The 22,091-nt window shown below is 32.3% G+C and overlaps 2 protein-coding genes and 1 non-coding gene across 5 annotated transcripts in view; 1 reads left to right on the forward strand and 2 right to left on the reverse strand.

Annotated features, from left to right (window-relative positions):
• The first annotated feature begins 647 nt into the window (after positions 1 to 647).
• On the forward strand, positions 648 to 19,767 carry LOC134255776 (lisH domain-containing protein ARMC9-like). 3 transcript variants are annotated; one of them, XM_062738299.1, is made up of 26 exons: positions 648 to 781; positions 3,340 to 3,415; positions 3,659 to 3,784; positions 4,234 to 4,401; positions 4,591 to 4,740; positions 4,879 to 4,971; positions 5,119 to 5,146; positions 6,325 to 6,416; positions 7,364 to 7,438; positions 7,916 to 8,040; positions 8,987 to 9,101; positions 9,370 to 9,465; positions 9,553 to 9,643; positions 10,038 to 10,161; positions 10,404 to 10,543; positions 12,765 to 12,841; positions 12,976 to 13,050; positions 13,535 to 13,625; positions 13,863 to 13,915; positions 14,276 to 14,410; positions 14,570 to 14,655; positions 15,441 to 15,550; positions 15,821 to 15,878; positions 16,254 to 16,501; positions 16,607 to 16,624; positions 17,935 to 19,767. In XM_062738299.1, exons 2-26 carry the CDS (start codon positions 3,356 to 3,358, stop codon positions 17,997 to 17,999), a joined length of 2,499 nt encoding a protein of 832 aa, XP_062594283.1. In that variant the 5' UTR covers positions 648 to 781; positions 3,340 to 3,355; the 3' UTR covers positions 18,000 to 19,767. The 3 variants fall into 3 exon arrangements, with proteins under 3 accessions (XP_062594283.1, XP_062594285.1, XP_062594284.1); XM_062738301.1 differs by lacking the exon at positions 16,607 to 16,624; XM_062738300.1 differs by lacking the exons at positions 16,607 to 16,624; positions 17,935 to 19,767 and adding an exon at positions 17,192 to 17,286.
• Positions 13,103 to 13,231, reverse strand: LOC134255814 (U4atac minor spliceosomal RNA). Its single transcript, XR_009989628.1, has one exon. It is a non-coding gene; the product is annotated as a U4atac minor spliceosomal RNA (small nuclear RNA).
• Positions 19,768 to 21,076: 1,309 nt separating the features above from the next.
• LOC134255790 (centrosomal protein of 104 kDa-like) overlaps positions 21,077 to 22,091 on the reverse strand; it is a 34,571-nt gene continuing 33,556 nt past the window's right edge. Inside the window, exons 27-28 of the mRNA XM_062738326.1 lie at positions 22,003 to 22,091; positions 21,077 to 21,882 (exon numbers count right to left, since the gene is read on the reverse strand). The exon at positions 22,003 to 22,091 is cut by the window's right edge and continues 55 nt beyond it. Of these exons, the coding sequence (XP_062594310.1) occupies positions 21,839 to 21,882; positions 22,003 to 22,091 (133 nt within the window). The 3' untranslated portion in view covers positions 21,077 to 21,838. The remainder of the gene's footprint in view (positions 21,883 to 22,002) is intronic.

Genomic DNA, 22,091 nt, shown 5'->3' on the forward strand with positions numbered 1-22,091 from the left:
AGCCCCCGTTGATTGTCTATACCTGCCATTAGCCTTGTGTATTGATCATTCAGGTTGATGGAGTATATGTTGTTAAATTTAGTATAAAAATTAAGTCATTTGGATCAAACAGATGGTATGAAACATGCCAGACAAAGTACAACCCAATAAGAGGCTTTACAAACACAGTTAATATAACCACCATCACAAAATATGATATGTAGGCTTATAAATTGAATTGTTAAAATTCCCTGTTATAATTTATGTATAGTTCTTGAGATGAAGATTTTTTAAAGATCCCCACCCTTTTCTGTCTTTCCTTGATGATTTCCCTTTGAAAGGGGGCTTGGCCCTTCATTTTTACAATTTAAACTCCCCTTTACCCAAGGATGCTTTGTACACATTTTGGTCAAAATTGGTCCAGTGGTTCGTTCTTGAGAAGTTGAAAAATCTGAAAAGTTTACAGACAATCGACGGACATTTTGGTGATCAAAAACGCTTACTTGAACTTTCAGCTCAGCTGAGCTAACATAAACATTAGTTAAACCTTTCATATGATTAAACAGGGAAACTATTATAATGTGTTATGGAGCTAGGTGTGATGTGCGAAATATTTACGTACGACTTATCTTAGGCCGAAATCTCAAACATTTGTGTGATGATGATTTATTTGTTTACTGCGTGTCAATGGAGAAATTGATCAGCAAATGATACGATTGAACTCCGAATCCCCGAAGAAGCAGGTGTCTGGTCAAACTCCGTCAAGTTCCATGTGGAATTATTTATATTTTTATATCTAAAGGTAATGTTTGGGTGTTGCAACTACTCTTGATTTATTTGATTATTGTAGAAAATATTTTTCAGATCAACTCGAATTTTCTCAAGTTAAAAAATCGTGTATACGGTATATTTTAGTTAGAATAATCTAACTGTGTTTCGGGGCAAGCCCTAAACACAGTTAGAATACCTCTCATATACTCGCAATGTAGCAAAAAGTTGCAGAATCGCTCTGAAACGATTTTAAAGAATACCAAGGGATTTGCATTGAAAGTATTCCAGTTAGAATGCTTTTGATAATCAAGGTAAATACATGGTTGTGGATTGGTTTTGTACATAGAATTTTTACATGTTCATGCCAAAAGATTGCGTGACCCGCAATTGGAGAAACAACTACAGTTTGATTTAATAATCATTATACTTTTATTTGAGGAGCGATCATTATGATTGATTTCTGAGTTAAAACTAAATGCATTTGCCATACTTTCGAGCTATCATTATTTATCTAGAACTTTTATATCAGCCTTTCTGTAGCGAACAAAAACGAAAGTAGCCCGTCACCACAGCAGAAACATCCAAGTCTTTAATGCGTGCGTTTCAGAATTTCGATTGTCGGAAGCTCTCTTAAAGTTTATATTCAAAATTTTGTAATACAGAAAGACCAGTTCTTCATGACCAGCGTATTCATTAAGTTTTTGGTGCTTAAATTTTAACACTAGGCATAAAATACACGCGAGTGACCCGGAATTGGAGATGACCCGGAATTGGCGACTCCACTGTAAACCTTTAAGGGGTAGCATAAGTATTTAAATCTAAAATATAATCCAAATAGACGAAAATCAACTAATTTTCTCAACGTTTTTCTCACTTCATGCGGCTGCCCTTCATGCTACGTATACAGCACAGGCACTTTTTTTTCAGAAATGAAATTTTAATCCATAGTATGATAATAACACAAGGTATCTAACTCCGATTTACACGGAATATACCCCTCCTGGAGACTAGCATTTATTTAAACGTTCAGAGAAAATACGCTAACAAACCGTTTATACCTATGTCTTCTACGATAATTTATCTAAAAAACCATGTATAGCATACTTGTCTTTACTTTCTTCAGTCTCCGTTATCAGTGTCACAACTCTGCTCACAGTAGAATTCAACAATGAAACAGTATGTGCTAATCTCGGGCAAAGAAGAATTTCAAGATTTGAAAAATGAGTGGGTTTTAAAAATTCAATTCCAGTGTTTAAATATTGCAGTAAGTAAATAAAACTTGTTTACATCTGATTTTCCCTGAAAACATTACTTTGTTTATCCGACGTAATTTCAGTAACAGATTTTTAGCCAGTCAGAATCTCTGTGTGGGATCAGCACATACCCTTTCATGGTAGAGTCAACTTTTCCACTTGGCGAGCAGAGTTTTGATGCTGTTTACGGAAAAAAAAAACAAAGACATGCATGCCATCTATGGTTGTGTAGATAAATTATTATAGAAGACAATGGTTATAAACAGTTTGCCGGTACATTTCCTCTGAAAGTGTAAATGAGTGAGTTTTTGAGGAAGGGGTACTAAGTATAAATTGGAGTTAGATACCTTGTGTTATTATTATACTATGGTTAAAATCTTATTTTCGAAAAAAGTGCTTGTGGTATATGAGACTCTGACAGCTGTCTGATGTCACATGACATCGTATCTAAGTCGCATTTTCAGACAGAAGTTTGAACAGTGCAGATTTTAATTAAGAAATAAGGTATCATTTTTAAACATCTATCGGGATATAAATACGGGTTGGTCACGAGATTAAGTTCCATAAAGCCCGAGGGCTTTTATGATGAATTTAATCTCGTACCAACCTGTTTTTATAGCCCGATAGATGTTTTAAAATGATACCTTATTACTTATATTTACATTTGTGACTTATTCATACTTAATATTTGCCTGATTGTGACTTTTAACATTCAAAATGCATTATTTTTCAAACCCATCGGCACTTATGTAATCCACTGAACGCGTGTCGATCCTTTTTGACATCACTGAGAAATTAGGTTGAAGGTTTATCCATACGCATGTCTATGACCTCTTGACCACGTACCGGTATTTATACAGTTATAGATATGCATTGCTTTCAGTAGTGTTATGTAAAGAAAAACATTTGCAAATGTAAATATTGAAGAATATTTATTTACTATTTATCTGCAGTATATCCATTAAAATCAAAATGAGTTTATTTTTTGTTTAACTTTTTTGGTTATTCTCGCGAGAACGTAGCTTTAACAAATGATGCATTGTGAGTTCAAAGTTACTCCGGAAAAAATTATATAAAACACATGTTAAATGAATGTGCAGTAATCCAAATTTTCTCTTTGCCAAGGTGTTATTATAAGAGCTGGCATTTTGTGTCACTCACTGCGCTCACTGTTACATAAGATATTGTATTTTTTATTTGGAATTTTTATTTAGTTTTGATATCTTGAAAAAAGTTGTTGCTTGCACTAGCTATTTGGTTAAAGGCTTAGAAAAGAATACTGATACATGTGTATGATATGGATATATTTTAACAGTTTTGTTTTGTAAAATAACAGATTAAATCCATTCAGAATGTCTGGATCTCTTTCGGTGGTTTCCTTTGAAGGGGAACTGAATGCTGTTGTGCAGGAGGCAAGTATTTAAGATTGAATTCACATATTTTTTTTTTAAAAATTGTAATCTTGGTAGTTGGTAAATAAAATAAATTCATGAAAATATTCTATGCACTCATGTTTAGATTGTTATGTTTAAATCATCATGTAAATATTGATTAATATTCAAAGTTTGTCACAGATATCATAGGTTATTAAAGATACATTACCTAGTTCGTATTGTTTGAAAAATTCTTTTAAAATTTTTTCTTTTTCATTTCAGTATCTAGAGTTTAGTGGCTTTGATAAATGTACATCAGTGTTCCTCAAGGAATGTGAGCAGAAAAGCAAACCTATAGCAACTCACAGTATCAAATCCAAATCCAATCAAAAATTAGTCGCAATTCAGGTAATTTCTCAAACATGTCAAATAGTATTGAATCCAATCTCAAAAAGATCTCAGAAAGATGTTAATCAACATTAACATCAAGATAATTTTTACAGACTGAAAATGCGAACATGTTGAAATTGGGTTTTTATGCTACATACCAAGTTATTTTCTTGATTGAGAAAATTTCCTTGTTTTGAAGTAAAGATGCAATAATTTTTTTTGCTTGTATCTAAATATTACATATTTCATTGTTGGTTATCATCAGAAGATTTGCTATCAAGAATTAGTCACCTGAATATGAAAACAAAAAATAATACACTGTCAAAATAACAGGATATACACAATTATATTATTTTTTTTCACATGTAAGTTTGATTGAGAAGTATTCTTTGTTACAGGAATTGTTGTACATTCACCTGTCACTTATTATATGTACTAGCTGGAACTTTGTTCTCCCTCTTTGACAGAATGAATTGATGCAACACTTCCACAAAGGAAGGAGGGAGAAATTTTTCAAAGAATGGAATGACAGCCTCCATCCCTCTATCAGAGATGGGGACGCAGTGGCAAAGAAGCTGGAGTTCTACCTGAACATTTACTTTGCAACCTTTCCCATAAAATTTGCCAGAGGACAGGTAAAGCATGCAGCTTATGTTCAATTTATTTCTTTAATTTTTAAATGAAAATGGAAATAAAAATCTTGTTTGATTCATTTAATTATTTTCAACATTTTGATATTTATTTAAAGCATTGATGAATGACAATTTTAGCATTAAAACCACTTACGTTTTACTTACTCCTGGGGTAACATGCTAATATTTCAGAGGGAGGCAGATCGAGCTATGGGAGACTTCAAGAAATATCTGGAGACGAGGGGTGCCTCTCTAAGTCAGACCACTGAGTTTCTGCCTTTTTATGCCTTACCATTTGTTCCTAATGCCAAGAGTCACCCATCTTACAAAGAAATCTTTACAGTAGGCATTTCTATCAGCAACTTAACATATTCTACAGATTATCATTAAAATATGTACTCCATGATGACAGTAGTCTTATTTGTAGGGAAAATATATGCTGTGTTATAATTCCTGAAACTCTTATTACTTTCTTTACAGGATTCTTGGGTAAAAGATCTAGAAGTTCGAGTGGAGAAATTTCTCACCCTGACCCTTAAGTCAAGGCCACAACCCAAACTGTTTGAACTTTATGTATCCTTAATTCATAAAATGTTTGAGATTTCCAATAGTCACATTTAAACCTCCATAGGACTCTTCAAAATACATTTGTAATCTGATTTCCGGTAATTACTGGTATTGATTTGTATAAAAGAAAATTTCCTTAACTCTTTATGACAGAGAGGAAGTAAAGATGGAGATGAAACAGGTAAGAAATAGAGAGAAACTAAAAAAAAATCAATATTATAAAGAGGGGCAGAGTGATACGAGAGTTGTGAATATACAAGTAAATGTGGTTTGAAATTTTGAATATACTGTGCCTGGATGTACAGTAGAGGGACCCTTTTTTGGGCACATGGTTAATTCTTGAAAAACCCCCAAGACCTGATTTCATTTCAATAACTTTATAATATTGCTAGTGCTAATACATTTTTGTGGAAAAAGTACATGACCTACATTTAAAGGTACTTGGACACAGATTTGAAGTTAATATTTTCTCATTTTTTCTGTATAATATCACGAATTATATATTTTAATAGCATTTCACACAAAAATTAATTAAAAATTTTATTTCATTTAAAAGTTATTAAAACTTTAAATTTTTTGGCGGGTTTGATTGACACATCCTTGCACTTTCACAAATTTTAACTTTATTCTTAATCCTTAGGAAAAGTAGCAATTTTGATGTGTTTTAATGAGAAATATTAAAACTTTTATCAAAAAAAATAATTTTATTCAGAGTAGAAATGTTAGAAAGCAAAACACCTTCACAAGTATCGTCATTCCGAACTAAGAGATGCGTACAGAGTTTAGCAAATCGAGCACACTCGTGTTATGTACACAGTTTTTGTAAACAGGGCTCGAGTTCTGTTATTGTTTATATTTAGAATTCACCGTGTGCGTTCAATCGTCACAGTCTGCTTACTACAACTGCACGGACTGACAATATATTGTGTGTATGTTTTGCTTTCGAACGTGTCTACTCTGAATTTTCTGGATTATAGTATTAATATTTTTCATTTATACAAAACGAGATTGCCACTTTTCCTAAGGATTAAGAATAAAATTAAATTTGTGAGAGTGCAAGGATATGTCAATCAAACCCGCCGAAAAATTTGAAATTTCAATATCTTTTAAACGAAATAAGATTTTTAATTAATTTTTGTGCGAAATGCTATTAAAATATATAAGTCGTAATATTATAGAGAAAATAATAACTTCAAATCTGTGTCCAAGTACCTTTAACATGTACTAAAATTTTCATACAGCATGGAAGGAAAAAAAGAATTCAAATGTTTTATTTTTAAAGCTATCCTTTGTTACATCAATAGTATTATAGTTAAAAAAAATCGCTGATGTCGTTTTTGTTAATAATAATTTCTGCAGACCAATTTCAACAAATATCTCGCCTGCAACAACAACTGGTGGACTCGGAGCGTAAAACAATGTCTTACATAAAGCGCCACAATCGAGTACAGGTAAAGATAAAAAATGTCTTCACATGGCACAGAGCACCTTAAGCACCTGTTGTATAGAGGAGTCAAGGGAGGAAATCTGATGCTGTTTCAGGATACTGTCTCTGTGCATTCACTCTGTATACTAACGTTTAGTTCAATGGGGATCTTAGCTGTTGTATGCTATTATTTTGTTACTAACACAGTCTGTTCTTATTTTGGTCTGTCTGTGGGAAAACAGTCAGCTTTGGGGTAAGTTTTATCACCAGAGACAAAATTCCAAGAGTTCTAAATGATTTTGTTGAAAAGTATAGTGTAAATCTTCCAATATTTTAATGTGAAAAATATTTGTAAAATTCAGATTTTGTCTTTGGTGTCTTCAGTTTGATTTTGATTTTTGACATTTTAAGCTGCACATTACTAGAGTGTTAGAGAGTATTTTAGGCAGATTGCTATCATTGTTTCCAACTCCCTGTAATCTTCAGATAAGCACAATTTTAAAGACAGGATACTATTTACATGTAGCTGAAGTTGACTTCTGTTCTCTATAAATTTATTTATTTTTACTTATTTTTAGTACTTCTATTATTTTCATTATCATTTTGGCTTTATTTTTTTTGGTTTTTATATAAAGACTTATTCCAAGTTTACTTAATATTGTACATGTACAATTAAAACTAGGATTAATTTTAAACATTGAATTTTGCTGACTGATTTCTTTCTACATGTACATGTATATAAAGGATTGTTTCAATTGTTGATCTATCAATGAATCATTAACTTATATTACACTGTACACAGATGTCATGTACATGTACATGTATAGGTAGAGAATTACTTTAACTAATTGAAAATTTTCTGTGATATCCATTGCTTCCGCTAAGTACATGTACCTGGTTTACTGTTTAGGGAGTAAATGTTCTTAAATATTTGTTATAGTTCCTTTTTTTAATGGAGGAAAATAATTTTAGGCTGATTACCACAACTTGATTGGAATTACAGCAGACTTGGTAGATGCTCTAGAGTCCACTGTTCAAGGAAAGCCGGTAAGATTTATCTATCATTTACACTTAAGTTGATAATCAGACATTTAATAATGATTCATTAGTATGTCTCTGATAGATTTTGTTGTCACAGATCTGTAATATATAGATAATATATTTAACAGAATATTGGAATTTCTGCATTATGTGTACTCTGAACAGCTGTATCTATAATATTAGTACAAACTTCTGTTTCCTTATTAAATAATCTGTTGTATAGATGAATATAAACCCCACATGGCGATTTTGGTTGATAAGTTAAGGTACTGTAAAATTACATGTTTTCATGGGGTCAGAGTTTTAGAAAAAAAATCTTTTGGTTCGTAGGGATTTGATTTTGAGGATCAAGAATTAATGATTACTTAAGTATGTAACATTTCGAGGTGAACATGAATTCGTTGGTCTCGTCATACCTCGAAAACAATGAAAATTAAACCCCCTCGGAAATTTGTAATTTCGCAGTAATTGTGTCTATTTCAGATAACTCCTGAGTATCTACAGGAGATCTGTTCACGTCTCTTTAGTCACCATGTCTCCGGCTCCGTCGATTTCACACGGCCAGGTACAGCTAGTCATTTTCTCCGACAGTCCATTGCACCACAAGTGTAAGTATATCTTACTGGTTTATAAAAACTATAAACATATTTTATTGTAGCCTTATTAGTACTTCTGAATTTCAGGTGTCTAAAATTAAAATTAATGATGATTGAAGTTGCTAATCCACTTGGATAGTTTTTTTTTCATTTGACTCACTTACCAGTATATTTTTTCAACACTATTATTCTTTACTGAATTAAGATGTTCGCAAGTGAGTTAAGGCTTCATATGGAGGTTTCTATGCAAAATATCTAATTAAATTCCATAATTGCTCTACCTAACGCACAGAAAATGTTAAGACTTGTTTTATAATACATTCTTGGTACCCACGACATGCGATAGCCAGTACACATTATGACGTCATATTATGACGTCATCAACTCTACTACACAAGTTTATAAGAAACATCAACAAAATCGCTTCGGCGCAAGGGCATACCTTACTTTGTTTTACAGAAACAAGGTAGAAAAAGACGCAGGATATTCCAAGGATTTAAGATATTGCTGCACAAATGTCGGCACTACAATTGTTCAGTTACTATTCGTGCAGTTTTAAGTTAAAAAAGGGTAAAAATTCACAGTCCAGTGTAAGTTTCCTAATATTTTTATCGATTAAGAAAGTTCATAGGATTTGTGCAGCAATTTTATTAATTTTAACAATATTCTCCTTAATATTATACATTGTTCATTTTGAATTAGATATGTTATGCCCTTGCGCCGACGTGATTTTGTTGATGTGATTTATTACCTTGAATGAGAGAGAGAAATGACGTCATGATATGACGTCATAATGTGCACTTGCATTAATAAACTGAGGGTACTTAGTTTGTATTAGAAAATCAATTTGATCTTTCTCTGTACATAAAATATACAAATTATGAATTTTTATTAGCTCATTTGCATAGAAATATTAATATTTAGCCTTAACTCACTTGCGTTGGTGTGTTGTTTACAGGCAGCCCATGCAGGAGCCTGATGCCTACCCACCCCTAGACTACACCAAGGTCAAGGATGATCTAGCTAATGGACAATACAAAAGAATAGCTCTACTCCTACAGGCCATCAGATGGGTGAGATTTATTTAGCAGAAATTATATTTGCCAAGTGTTCCTTTTGCTGAACTGATTTTCAATCTTTCTATTTGGTTCTCTAAAGTAAGAATCAGGGGTATCTTTTAAAAATCTTTCAGTTTATGCCAGATTCATAACTCTGGAAAATGTCCTCCTGTAGTAAGCAAAAGTAGGTCTGATTAAAAAAAGGGACAGACATTATTTAAAGTACAAGAGTAAAAATTATTAAAAAAAAAAGTTAATTAAATAAAAGTTGCTGTCATTACAGAGGCTGACCCAGTCCAATCCCCAGCAGAGAGACACGACGATGACGGCGTACAGAGATAATGACCTGTTAGGGTGTGCTAAAGCTGGGGCTCACAGGGTAGGTCTGACGGCTCTAATACAGAGTACGTGTATGTCTTGTGAATTATCTAGAGTATTATTATTTATTGTGATATCGGAATTACAGACAGCAGTCCTGGGTCTTCTTACCTCCCCTGATGATATGGTGAAACAGACTGCAGCCAGACTCTTCAATGCATTTGCTTCTCTCTGTGCAGGTCAGGAAATCAATATTTTATAATATATATAGTGGTCAGGAATCACATTTACATGTAGTTCTTCATATATCCTGTATTAATTGTTGATTATTACATATGAATGCAGCAGATATAGGTTTCAGTATCAGTATCATTGTGATCAGCAACTCTTCACTGTATCACACCTTCAGGATAAACGTATTGAATACATCGTACATGCTTTTCAGGGAGAACCTATCTGGCTCAGAACCAGGATATAGGCTCTGTTTCCATAGTATCAGTATCAGAGAAATTGTGATCAGAAACTCAGTCTTAGGTCACTGTATATCACACCTTCAGGAGAAACTCAGTCTTAGGTATGTAGTCATGTTAACATTCAGTGTATATCTATCACCAGAGAAATGGTGCTTTTCAGGGAGAACCTATCTGGCTCAGAACCAGGAATTGTTTAAGGCTCTGTTAGACAACCTCCATAGTGAGGAGAAGGAGTCTATTACCAGAGAGATGGTGTTAGGGGCACTCCAGAAACTCAGTCTTAGGTATGTAGTCATGTTAACATTCAGTGTATATCTATCACCAGAGAGATGGTGTTAGGGGCACTCCGTAAACTAGGTCTCAGGTACCCAGTGAGTAGTCACCACATTTCATTCTTTTTAAAATTCAGTTAACGTCATTATATTCTTGGATTAATAGTAACAATCTTTGTCATTATTTTATTGTAATTTCCAATTCTTTTGTCTGATCTATGTTTCAGTAGGATTATCTGCGGTTTTTTTTACAGACGTAACCTGCAGTCCTCTATGATTGATGCTGGGCTGATTGAGTGGCTTGTCAAAGTTCTAGAAGATAATGACAACCTGTCAGATTACACTTTAGAGTACTCCGTGGCTCTTCTCATGAACCTCTGTCTCAGAACGTCAGGTAAGGTCACGCAGTAATCTCATCATCATGAACCTGTGTCTCAGGACATTTGTGTGTATTACTATGAAGCGCAATGAAGTGGTAAAATTTTCTGTTTGGATGGAACGTTTTGAGCTATCTTTAGACATGCCCATTTCTTTAGAAAGGAAAATTCGGTCAAATGATTCAATTGAATACCTGTAGAACAGGTATTTCATAAATATAATAGCCAATGAAATTGACAGTCTAAATAAACACCGAGTAAACACGTGTTCGACCAATACATGTATTATTGTAATTACAATCAACATTATAAAATTATAATTATGTGCAAATCCGTTGCAATGCGTGTTTTACATAAGCGGGAAGTCTATATATAGCTCTTTCTTATTTAAAAATCTTCATTTCATTGTAACTCATGTTGCTTGTCGCGGAAAGTGTAGTGTCCTAAGACATTACGATGAATATTCCTTTCTCATTTCTAAAGAAATGGGCGTGTCGTTATGTTATAATTGACGTTCAAAACATGACTCAGGACGTTTCATCCAAACGGAAAATTTTACCGCTTCAGTGCGCTTCATTGTACTCATGAACCTGTCTCTAAATGTATGGCAGTGTTATTCAAGATTTTTTTACTCAGACCTTCAGGTAATGAACCTATTCTATATTACCGTATTTGGCCGAGTATAATACGCATTGATGTAAAATACGCACCCCCCTTTTTGAGTCTGAAACTGGGGAAAAAAACGCAGTTCGGATGTATTATACGCAACAGAAAAATTTACCAAGTGATGTTCTGAACCGGTAATTTGCTACGAAAATCGGCGCGAGGATTAAGTGTCAAAAATTTACTGAACACACTTTTTTCTAAAATACACACTTTATAACTTCTCTTAATCCTGGCATTCCATATCGCGGCAATCTGGAGAAAATTATTTATTCATTTATTTCAACAAAGTACAAGATAATATTGCGTAAAAGTATTAACAGATTTTTTTAAAGAATAGTTACAGTGATTTTGAAATAATGCGTCGCCGTATTCTTAGATGAAATAATTTTATTTCAACAAAGCAAGAGATATTGTCGAAAGTTTTATCAATTGTCATATTTAATTTTGGTTCTAGATAATCATGCTGAAAATTATCTTACAATATTTTAACAGGAAACGAAATTGAAACATCAAAGTATTTATTTCTTTAAGAAGACTACAATTTTCCTCTTCTAAATCTTCGCGGATATCTTATTTTCTAGATGATACCACCTTTATTAAAAGTTTAAGCATAATTTATTTTTCATTTGTCAACTCTCAATTATTTAAACAAGAGGCCGATAAGTATAAGGTAAGGTAAAATTACATTTAACAAGTGTTAATTGTTTAAAGTGCCGTAATCAACACATGCTCACCATGCTCACACAAACCGACCCCCTTTTTAACAAAGAAAATAATCAAAGCAATTAACATGGCAGTAAATAATCAGTGCTGTAACTGTAAAAACATTGCTTTGGAGTCGGTAGACAATTAATTGCCCCGAGGGGTGTTGATAGGTAATTATCATTTGACCAGCGCACGTGTGTCACAACATTGGCTTCCTTTCATTGGAACGTATAGAGGGGTGTTAAATATTGTTGCAGATTATCAATGAGTTATTTTAAACCTAAAATTAATATTTATTGTATTTCATTAAAAAATGATTTATTACTTTGTCTGGCAGATAAGGTGCATGTGCACTATCATTACGGAAACATGACATAAGCATGAGTTAACGTTTAACATCAGTAATTCTCGGAGACAATCAACATGCAGCTCAAATTACTTTTAACTTACTTTTTCATATTATTTTGGTATCAAAAGATTGTAAAAGTGACATTTTTAAGAAGCATACCTTCCAACAATAACTTTCCGAAGTTTAAAATATGGTAATAAACAAAAGAAATTGCATATGTCTCTAGGTAATACTACGGTATGTACGTATGATAGCCGTGTTTCACCTGAAAGAAAAACTTGTCAAAATCCCATTGTGATGTAAAATACGCATCCCTTTCTCACAGTAATTTATTTTAGGAAAAAAGTGCGTATTGTACTCCCCGAAATACGGTAGTTGTCACAAAGGAGAGGACATTGTAAGTTTTCAGAACTTGTTTCTGGTCCTTTTTAAACTATAAAACTGCAGTATGTTAGAATCAGTAGAGGTTAAATTTAAAACAAAATATTGCTTTTACAAGCTAGCTTCATCTGTTTTAGGCAAAAAGCGTTGTGTGGGAAATGCACACCAGACCCTGAAAGTGCTAAGTGATCTCCTTGGACATGAAAATCAGGAAGTAAGACATGGTTACACAATTTTATAGCATGAAAAAGTTGATGTTCCATGATTTAAAAGTGTAGAAGTAGGATATTTATACAAGCTTAAACATTATAACAATGTAGTGAATATACTGAATGTATACATTGACAGATCCGTCCTTATGTAAATGGTGCCTTGTACAGCATTTTAGCTATTCCATCCATCAGAGAAGAAGCAAAGGCTATGGTAAGACTATCTTTCTTCCTTATTAAGTGATTTGTGTTTTACCATTACGCATGGTTCCAAAAATTGCACCCAAACCCACATCTACATGCGAGCGGTGCGGATCTTGTTATGTGTTGGTGTTAGCAGGCATACTCTCTCTAAACGATCCTTGAGTGTGCTCACACCCCCAGATAAGGTCGGTTAAACTATGAATAGGTTCTGTCATAATCTTTAAACTTTTCATACTGTTATAAATTTTAGTGTTTTAGAATTGTTGCATATTGGTTTGAGCATAAATGGTTGTAGAATGAATAAAACTTTTATACAAGAATTTAAATTTGTAGGTATATATGAGGTTTTTGAATGAATTTTTCAATAGAATTGAGTTTAAAAAGTAGAATTTTTCTTAAAATGTCAAATAAAATTGCTATGTAAAAATAGTGCTATTTAAAAGGGAGGTAATTATAATCAGATGAATTTGAATTATCTTTCTTTGATTTTCTAGGGTATGGAGGAAATTCTGCGATGCTTTATTAAAGATGATCAACCAGATATGAACAGACAGATTGAATTTATCATAAAACAGCTGAATTCAGGTATGTCCTTCAGATAAAAGTGAATGTCTATGTTTGCAACAGATGTACATTTAGTCATTTTTAAAAACTATTTAAATTCAGACCTGTGAATTTAGAAAAATTCTTGTATTTGATAATGAACACATGATATCTTTGAAAAGAAATTTGAAATAGGCCTTTTATATTATTTTATGATTCATTGATATGTATGAAAAAGAGTTTAGAATTAAACGTGTATTAATTACTCTTGGTCCTCAGCGGAGACTGTAGACGAGTACGAATCAGATGACGAGGAAGATGACGAAGAAGAGGTCAGTGGGTTTTAAGTTTATTCAATATTCCTTATAGTTTTATAAAGTATTCTATAAAATTAAAAAATATATATATTTTACTGTTTGAAATTAGTAATTTGTATGGGTTTTTAATTGGGTTTTGTTTTTTTGTATTCAGAGACCGAAAAGTTTACATCCTCCAGAAAATGTAAACATTTCATTCTGCAGTATGTCTCTCCTTTAAACCCCAAAATAAATCCAATTGAATCATTTATTTTCTAACCCCATAAAATATTACCCCACAATTAGGTAAATTTACAAACAGTTCAAAAATTATAAATTTATGTACGTTTATAAATGCCAGATAGTACAGGTATTTGACATAATCATTTTTTGTAGGAGGACCAGGATGCCATGGAGTTAGATTTAGACAAAGACGAGGACATTCAGATTGATGACAGTGAACCGACGGGAGAGAAATTACTGACAGAGGAATACCAGGCTCTGGCCGGCTCTGGGAAACCAAAGAAAAAGGTCAGGGCGAGAACTAACAAGAAAGATCACTCCTGAAATGATAATATTTTATTGATGCAGTAATATATGTTGAAGATTTTAATAAATGTCAGTGATTGTTTAAAGGATATGCTTTTTTGTTTTATAAATCTGATAAATTATTCTTTTAACTATTTTTAGCATTTTGATGCAGTCATGCATGAACCTCTCCAGAGACCGATTACTCCAAGTCAACGTCGCGCTACAGAGCATCCGTCAATCATCCAGTGAGTGATCATATATAACACAGAAACAATCAGATTAACATTCAAAGTATTTACCAGTTATCTAATTTGTTTATCAATTTTTTTAATCTCAATTCAAAAACACAAATTCCTGAGAAGATTTGTATTTATGGATTTATTGTAATTTTCATGATCATTAGTTATCGTTCTGTATAATCTTTGGAACTGCAAATATATTTATCCCGCTTCAGACAAATTTGTCGATTACTGATTGGATAAAAGCTAATCACGTGACGCCCTGAAATTTTCCGTATTACGTCTCCGTTTCCATATTACGTCTCCGTCGAGGCGTAATATGAAAATCGGGCACGCGATTCCGTTCGAAGCGTTGTGATTGTAAATAAAAATGGCGGCTAAGAAACGGTTAAACGTAGGTAGTTCAGTTAAATTTCTTGTTACCATAACGATATTTTATGTTGATTGTTATTGGATAAAAACTAATATTTTCATAATATTCACAAATATTTTTTTTATATTGAAAAAGGTCTTCAGCGGGATAAATTCGTTACACAGTCAGTTAGTGACCTAATATGGATTCATACAGGGTGTGAAATGGAAATCCGTATTGGGACTCGGCTTCGCCTCGCCCAATACGGATTTCCATTTCACACCCTGTATGAATCCGTATTAGGTCACTAACTGACTGTGTAACTAATAATATCAGACTTAAATTTTCCCCAGCAAGTTCACTTGTAAATAAAGTTCTTGCTAATAATAAGTGGTTTTCAGTGCATGGTATGTCATAATAATTTATTGTCTATTATCAGGAGTCGTCCCACCTCCCAGCTGTCTCAGATTCCGGAGGGGAGGACCGACATGTCTCGCCCCCCGACCAGGAGCGGCAGTCGTCCCAACACCCAGGAGGGGCTCAGATCAGGTGAGTCATGTGACTCATTGAGGAGTATACCTCAGTTTGTTGTATCAGGGAGAATAACACAATTTTACCATATTGATTGTGTATGAGCTTTATTGGATTTTTTTAAACTACACTTTATAATGTCAGAACTAATTCAGAATCAATAAATGCTTTGTGTTTTTCATAATAAAATTGTTGAAAAAATAAATGGAATGATTTTAGGAATGGCAGTCTGAAGATTTATTCAATTAAATAATGTATATTTATTATATTTATAAATTTTAATTGCAGCTTCTAGAGTGAGTCAGCTCAGTCAGGGGAGTGCTAGGGCTAGTCGAGATAACCCAGAGTAAGTGGAACCTTGATGAAAGTAAAATCAAAAAAAAAAAAAATCAGAAACTAATTAATTTCAAAATAATGAATTTCAGTCCTGAAATACAGTTCATTGTAGGTTCATATGAAAATTTGTGCCTGTACAGTAATTGTTCAGACATGAAAAATTACTTAGCCCTATATACATGTACATGTATTTCTGATATTATTTATATAAATCATGATACATGTACATCAAATATACCAGGAAAATAAATTTTGCCCATTAACTTATTGATACCTGTATATTTTATTCAGTACATGTTTAATTTCTTATGTTAATACAGTTATACTGTTTTAAATAATGCAAAAAGTGGCAATAGAATTTAGCAAGTACATGTACACATTGTAGGGTGAAGGAATACAACCAGGCCTTTGGTTCCCGACCCAAGATTCCCCGAACGCCAGATGTGTCGAGTCTGGGAAAGAACTCCAATCAAAGCCGCATGTCACAGCAGAGTCAGGGGAAAATAAGTAAAGTGCCTCGTACCCCGGACTCGGGTAAGCGCCCCACCAGTCGAGGGTCCATCAGCGGAATGCCTCCCCCACAGCCCCAGTACTCAGAGTCAGGGCCACGCCCAAGTTCTGCAGGAAAATCTGGTAAGTAAAATGGACCTGCTTGTAATATTAATTAATTATGAAACACTTTAATTAATGATTTTTCAGAAAATATACCCTGTTGATGTGACTTATGTACATTTTCAGTCTCTGGATCAGAAAATGGTAAATTGTAGACAAAATCCTAACTCAGTGTTGTAATGAGGTGTAGTTGTGGGGTTATGGAACTTCTCTGGGTTTTTTGTTTTCTAAATTGTTATGTAGTGATGGGTTAACTTTTGGAATCCTCTGTTTTTTATGTTTTTCTTCATTTTTCAAAATATAAATTTCTCTTGAATTTATCAAAATTAGATACATGTAATAACTTAAACCATGTAAATAATTTTGTGTTTAATTAGCAGCAACCTAGAAATTAGAGGATGTAGATGGGTAAAGTGACTATAAATGTTCCACACTTTAATGTAAATAGATAAAGATCACCATAAACAATAACTCCACTGTTAAGCTGTCAGTGTTCTCTTTGTTTTGCACTTCATAAAAAAAGTTTCATGCAGTTAAACAATGTTTGGATGGTGAAAATCCAAACATTTATTTTATTTTCACAAATATGATACATTTTGAGTGTGGTTCCTTGATTATAAAGATATGTTGTAATGTAAAGGTTTATTTAGATAACAAATCTTAAATCTTCAAAAACTAATTAATTATTCTGCGTTGACGATAATTCTGTAGGCTCGAGTCTCCTATCTGTTCTGTGTAGTCTAAGTGACAGCAGTGAATATCAACCCAGTGCCGACTCGGGTATAAAGTGAACATTTCAGATTTATTTCATAATATTTCTTAGTTTTGTGTTTTATGTGTTACAAACTTTGGCAAGGTATTGATAGTAAAAAATGAAAGTGTACCCAAAAGAAACAAAAAAGTTTATTCCAATAGAAAAATATCTACTTGTTTAAAACTTGTTTAGTATGAACATGTATATATTGCAAATTCATGGATATAACGAAGTTATCTTGGATTCCAATCTATATAAATTTAATAAATTCCTTATACAGACATAACAAATTACAGATAAAGAAGTAATTACATAGGTCCCAGCGACTTTACTATAACCAAGTTTTACTGAATAAAGATTTTGTGAATTCTTTGAAAACAAACCTTCACTCCACTCATTCACATGGACTTAAATTTTTTGTGACTTTCTTTGCAGTTTGTTGTGAATTCTTTAAAAAAATTCATTTAATTTTAGTTTTTGATTAACATTGTGTTGCGTTTATGGATATAAATTACTAGTACATTTTGTCCGATATATACTTTTTAGAGCATTAATTTTTTCATCAGTGAACATAAATCTACAATGTGGAAGTTTGATGGGTAAATACAAGATATTTATACTGGATAATGTTAAAATAAGACCACTCTGTCACTGAGTGTTCCTTCATTTCACTAAAAAATTGTTTTTTTCTGTTGTTTAGCTCCACCCTCGAGGAAAGGATCCATTGCTAGTCAGAGAGAAACGCCGAAGTCTCCAGAGCCATAGTTATATACAGAGTTATTGTTCCTGCGTACTCCTATCTGCTTTCCTACATGGAATACATGTACGCTAACATTCAAATCAGTAACTGATTTATACATAACTGAGTAAATTTTTTTTAGTTTTTTTTTGTAATTTGAAATTCCATTGATGTAGATTGCAGATAATTTAGTATATAAGTATATTGAGAAATTAGTTAGAGAATAATGATAACGTTAGCTCTTAATTATCTAGCCTAATTTGATAAATTCTTAATTCAGCTTAATTATTTATTATAAATATATACTGAAAATACTTGCAGAATTTTAAAAGATTTATTCAATGAAATATTTTTTTTTCTTTAAATTATGTTAATTAGAATATTTGAATTTTGCAATATTTACATAAAACCAAGTTGTATCTCAGGTGGTTTGTTATGAAAGATTAAAATTATCGTTGAGGTCTTCGATGTATGTTTTTTTTTTTACATACATGTTTAACTCCCTTTTTTGAAAGGATGAATCTCTTCATATCCTTTTGTAGAAATGGTTGTATTTTCGCATAAAATGTATTATTTTTTAACTAATTTTCTCTGAAATGTATTTATTTTAATGTGGATCTCTTCTAGTCTGTGATATCAGTGATAGTACAGTGTATTTCTACCGGTAATCCTTAATTTCATAAGAATTTATTAAATTAATATAACTGTGCAAAACTTGATTGTATCACCTGCTCATCAGAGCCATCTTTGTGATCATTTTTCCAATATGTTTGCCCATACATCCTGACATTAAACTTCAAAATTGCTCCAGTTTTAAAAATATTTTACTAAATAAGGCAGTATACACTATGTTTCACAGACCATAATTTGGACTTCACTTGAAATTTAACACATTTAAAAATTTTCATAATACCAGTTACAGAATCAAACATTACCAGAATTAATTACATGCACCCATGCCCTTAACTTTTTATTCTGACAATAGTGTTCCTTTTGAATTGTAATAATTTTTATTGATTGTTTACTGTTACATTTATAATAATGAAATAACACTGATACTATTTTTATTCATAAAATATGTTCGGACATCACATTGGTACTCACCACATGACCTTGAACTTGACTTTAGTACATGCTGCAAACCTCTTTTAAGGTTCGTTGATACTCTGATAAGAGAGATAACTCTTAATGACACAAATGTCTATTATTCCTTTATAGATTTGCCAAGTTGAAGTGTCTTTTTTGTCCAATTTTGCCCTGCAAGCTAAGCTATTACATGTATTGTTTTTTTTATTTAAAAAATACAACATTTTATATAAATGAGCAGAGGGTTTATGAACCTTAAAAGTCCAGAGTATTGTTCAACAGTTGACAAATTTTTATTAAAAAAAAAAAAGAAATTGACTCTATGGTATATTTTTTTCATCTTTGGTTGATAGGAGTCTGCATTTATTCCATGCATTACTCCAAGTCACCTCTGAAGCATTCAGTCTCTCTGAAATATTGCTAATATTGGCAACATGTTTCCATAGGAACACTCTAGTTTAAACTCTGAATTGTATTATTGTATTAATTACAAAATAAAATCAATGTACCAATGAAAAATTACATTGCCTTAAGGATACACCAAAGGCTTTTTTCAAGATTTTTGTCAATTTTGAGATTTTTGGCTAAGAAAACAATGCTAATCACTGCTTTATAATGCATGAAAAATTCTTGCTGATTGTTGAATGGTTTTCTAATTATTTAACAATAATCAAACATAAACACTAACACATGTGAATGTGCCGTTATTGAAGCTTCTGATTTGGTCTGTAACTGCCTGCTACTGATAACAGTAAATCACTGTGTGTTAGCCACACAGAGGCTATTAATTAAACTACAGGGACTCTAGGTTTAGGGAAGGAGATTGTATTCACATAAGCTTCTCTGTAAAAAAAGAAGCTTTAATGTCAAGTGCTAATGGGAAGGGGATAGGAAAACATTCAACTACAGTCATTCCATATGATAGTATGAGCTATATGTAGCTCTCCAAATGTATTAAGTTGTTGTCTCATTCAGTGCTGAATTAATTCTTTATATGCATATGTCAGTACATTGTTTTGTAAACATGTCAAATAGTTGTAACTGGTTATTTCTTCATTTAGTCTCTGTATTGTTCATGTGATTCTATGAAATACTTATTTTTCCCATCTGCATGAATTTGCAGACTGAGTATTACTGAATTTATTAGAAATAAACTTTTACAAAGATTCATCTTGTTTAATTTAATGTTAAAGAATTTATGTATTTTGCATTTTACATCTCAAAAAGTTTTAATAGCCCTCTGAAATGAATGAAGACAAATTATTTGAATTTGAAATATTTATATTTCTATTGTCTTTGTCCGAAATAAAATTACTAATAGTTAATTAATGTTCTTTATTTCTACAGAAATGTAATGGTTCATCGATAGGCATGGTTTAAAAAAAATCATGTGCAGAGCGGGACAAAAAGAGACAAGAAAGTTGGCTTGTAGCACAATTGGCTACAAGAGCTTTTAAATATAAGGAATAACTGTCCAATTTTTCGATTTCATGACGATGATCAATCGATTGGCTTGCATGATAATTTTATGCATAAAAGCCTTCAGCGTTTATGCAAATTATCACGCTAGCCAATTGATTGATCACATGAAATCAAAAATTATTTATTCCTTAAATAAATTTGCTTGGATTTTTTTCCCATGAGATGAATGAATTCCTTCCATGTTGCCTACAGTCAATGAGAAAACAGTAATTTATGTTTGTGACCTCTTCTTTGGAGTAATTTTAAACTGAAGTTGAAGAATTATTACTTTTGACATCAAGATGAATGCTTCATTTTTTTTGTGAAAAGCAAGGGAAAAAAATCTGAATTAATTATGATGTCATTATGACCACAGCTATTCAAATACATATCAATAATCCTTAAATATGAATTTAAATTTTTTGAATCATGGTTTTGTGGTTGACTTCCATCAACCAGTAGTGCATATATTAGTAATTACCTTACTGGACAAAACATTTTCCTTTTCTTCTTTCCTCAGTCTGTTACATTTAAAATAAAGAACAATAACTACTAGTACCTATTATATGATTTAATTCCTGCCTCTTTTTTCCTAAATGTGATACAACTTACTTTTTCAAAAAAATGCGCACTAGCATCTATACAACTGGAACTACGCAGTAGTTAACAGTTTATACTTGTAGAACAAATTGACAAATCTAGCTGACAGGGGAAATTTAACACAATGATTGTTTCTTCTTGGGAGCATTTTTAAATAAACATTTTGATTAGTTTTAGAACCTGATGAAAGTTAAATTAAATACTTTGAGGTAAGATGGTACATTGAGAATCAAAAGTAAAAAGAATTTGTACATGTAAGACTGTGAATGAAAATTACAAGTCGCATATAAAACTAAAAATATGACCTCAAAATCCCACTTTAAAGAAAACAAACAAAACAGTTCCCTTGATTGCATTCACCAAAACACACAGGAAAAACAAATTTTACTGAGAGTATGTTACATGAACAATCTAGAGATTCTGAATTTCCTTTGTCTAATCAAGTTATTGGCACGAGGGGCAGCAGAATTGTGCAGCATCAACATTCTGTAACATTCCTACGAAAATTGGATGTATATCAGCACTATATAAAACTATTCATAAAGTTTACAAAATTAATATACAGTATATATGTAGCTATTCTACATATTGCATCCAATTCTTAGAATGTCCAACTCGATGTTCAAAGGGTTAAAATGTAATTGGGTTAAATCATGAACTATAATCCAGAATAATATCACAGTAAAGTATAAGAAATAAAATCCATATGTCCTGGAATTCATCTTGGAGTTTTCTTGCCCTTTGGTGCAGCTTTTGATTTCCCTACGAAAAGAAAAATAATTCATATAATTTTTATCTAAAGGTGGTGAAAAAATGTACATTTATGCTATTTAAATTCTTTGACCAATGTCAAAACCATGCATCTAAATTGCCTGCACCAACCTGCTGCAGGTTTGTTGAGGGCCAGGAGTCGTCTTGGGTTCTGTTTACACCCCTCCCGGCTCATTAAGTGGGCTTTCCACCCCTCCTCT

Source organism: Saccostrea cucullata, unplaced genomic scaffold (genome assembly GCF_032062105.1).
Source record: "Saccostrea cucullata isolate Sc308-1 unplaced genomic scaffold, CSIRO_AGI_Scuc_v1 ctg5, whole genome shotgun sequence".
NCBI classification, from domain to species: Eukaryota; Metazoa; Mollusca; class Bivalvia; order Ostreida; family Ostreidae; genus Saccostrea; species Saccostrea cuccullata.

Excerpts from the sequence above, each read along its gene's own strand:
- LOC134255776 (XM_062738299.1), top strand. The coding sequence starts at position 3,356 with ATGTCTGGATCTCTTTCGGTGGTTTCCTTTGAAGGGGAACTGAATGCT. Across the intron at positions 4,972-5,118 it reads CCAAACTGTTTGAACTTTAT|AGAGGAAGTAAAGATGGAGA; the intron begins GTATCCTTAATT and ends TCTTTATGACAG. Across the intron at positions 10,162-10,403 it reads CTCCAGAAACTCAGTCTTAG|ACGTAACCTGCAGTCCTCTA; the intron begins GTATGTAGTCAT and ends TTTTTTTTACAG.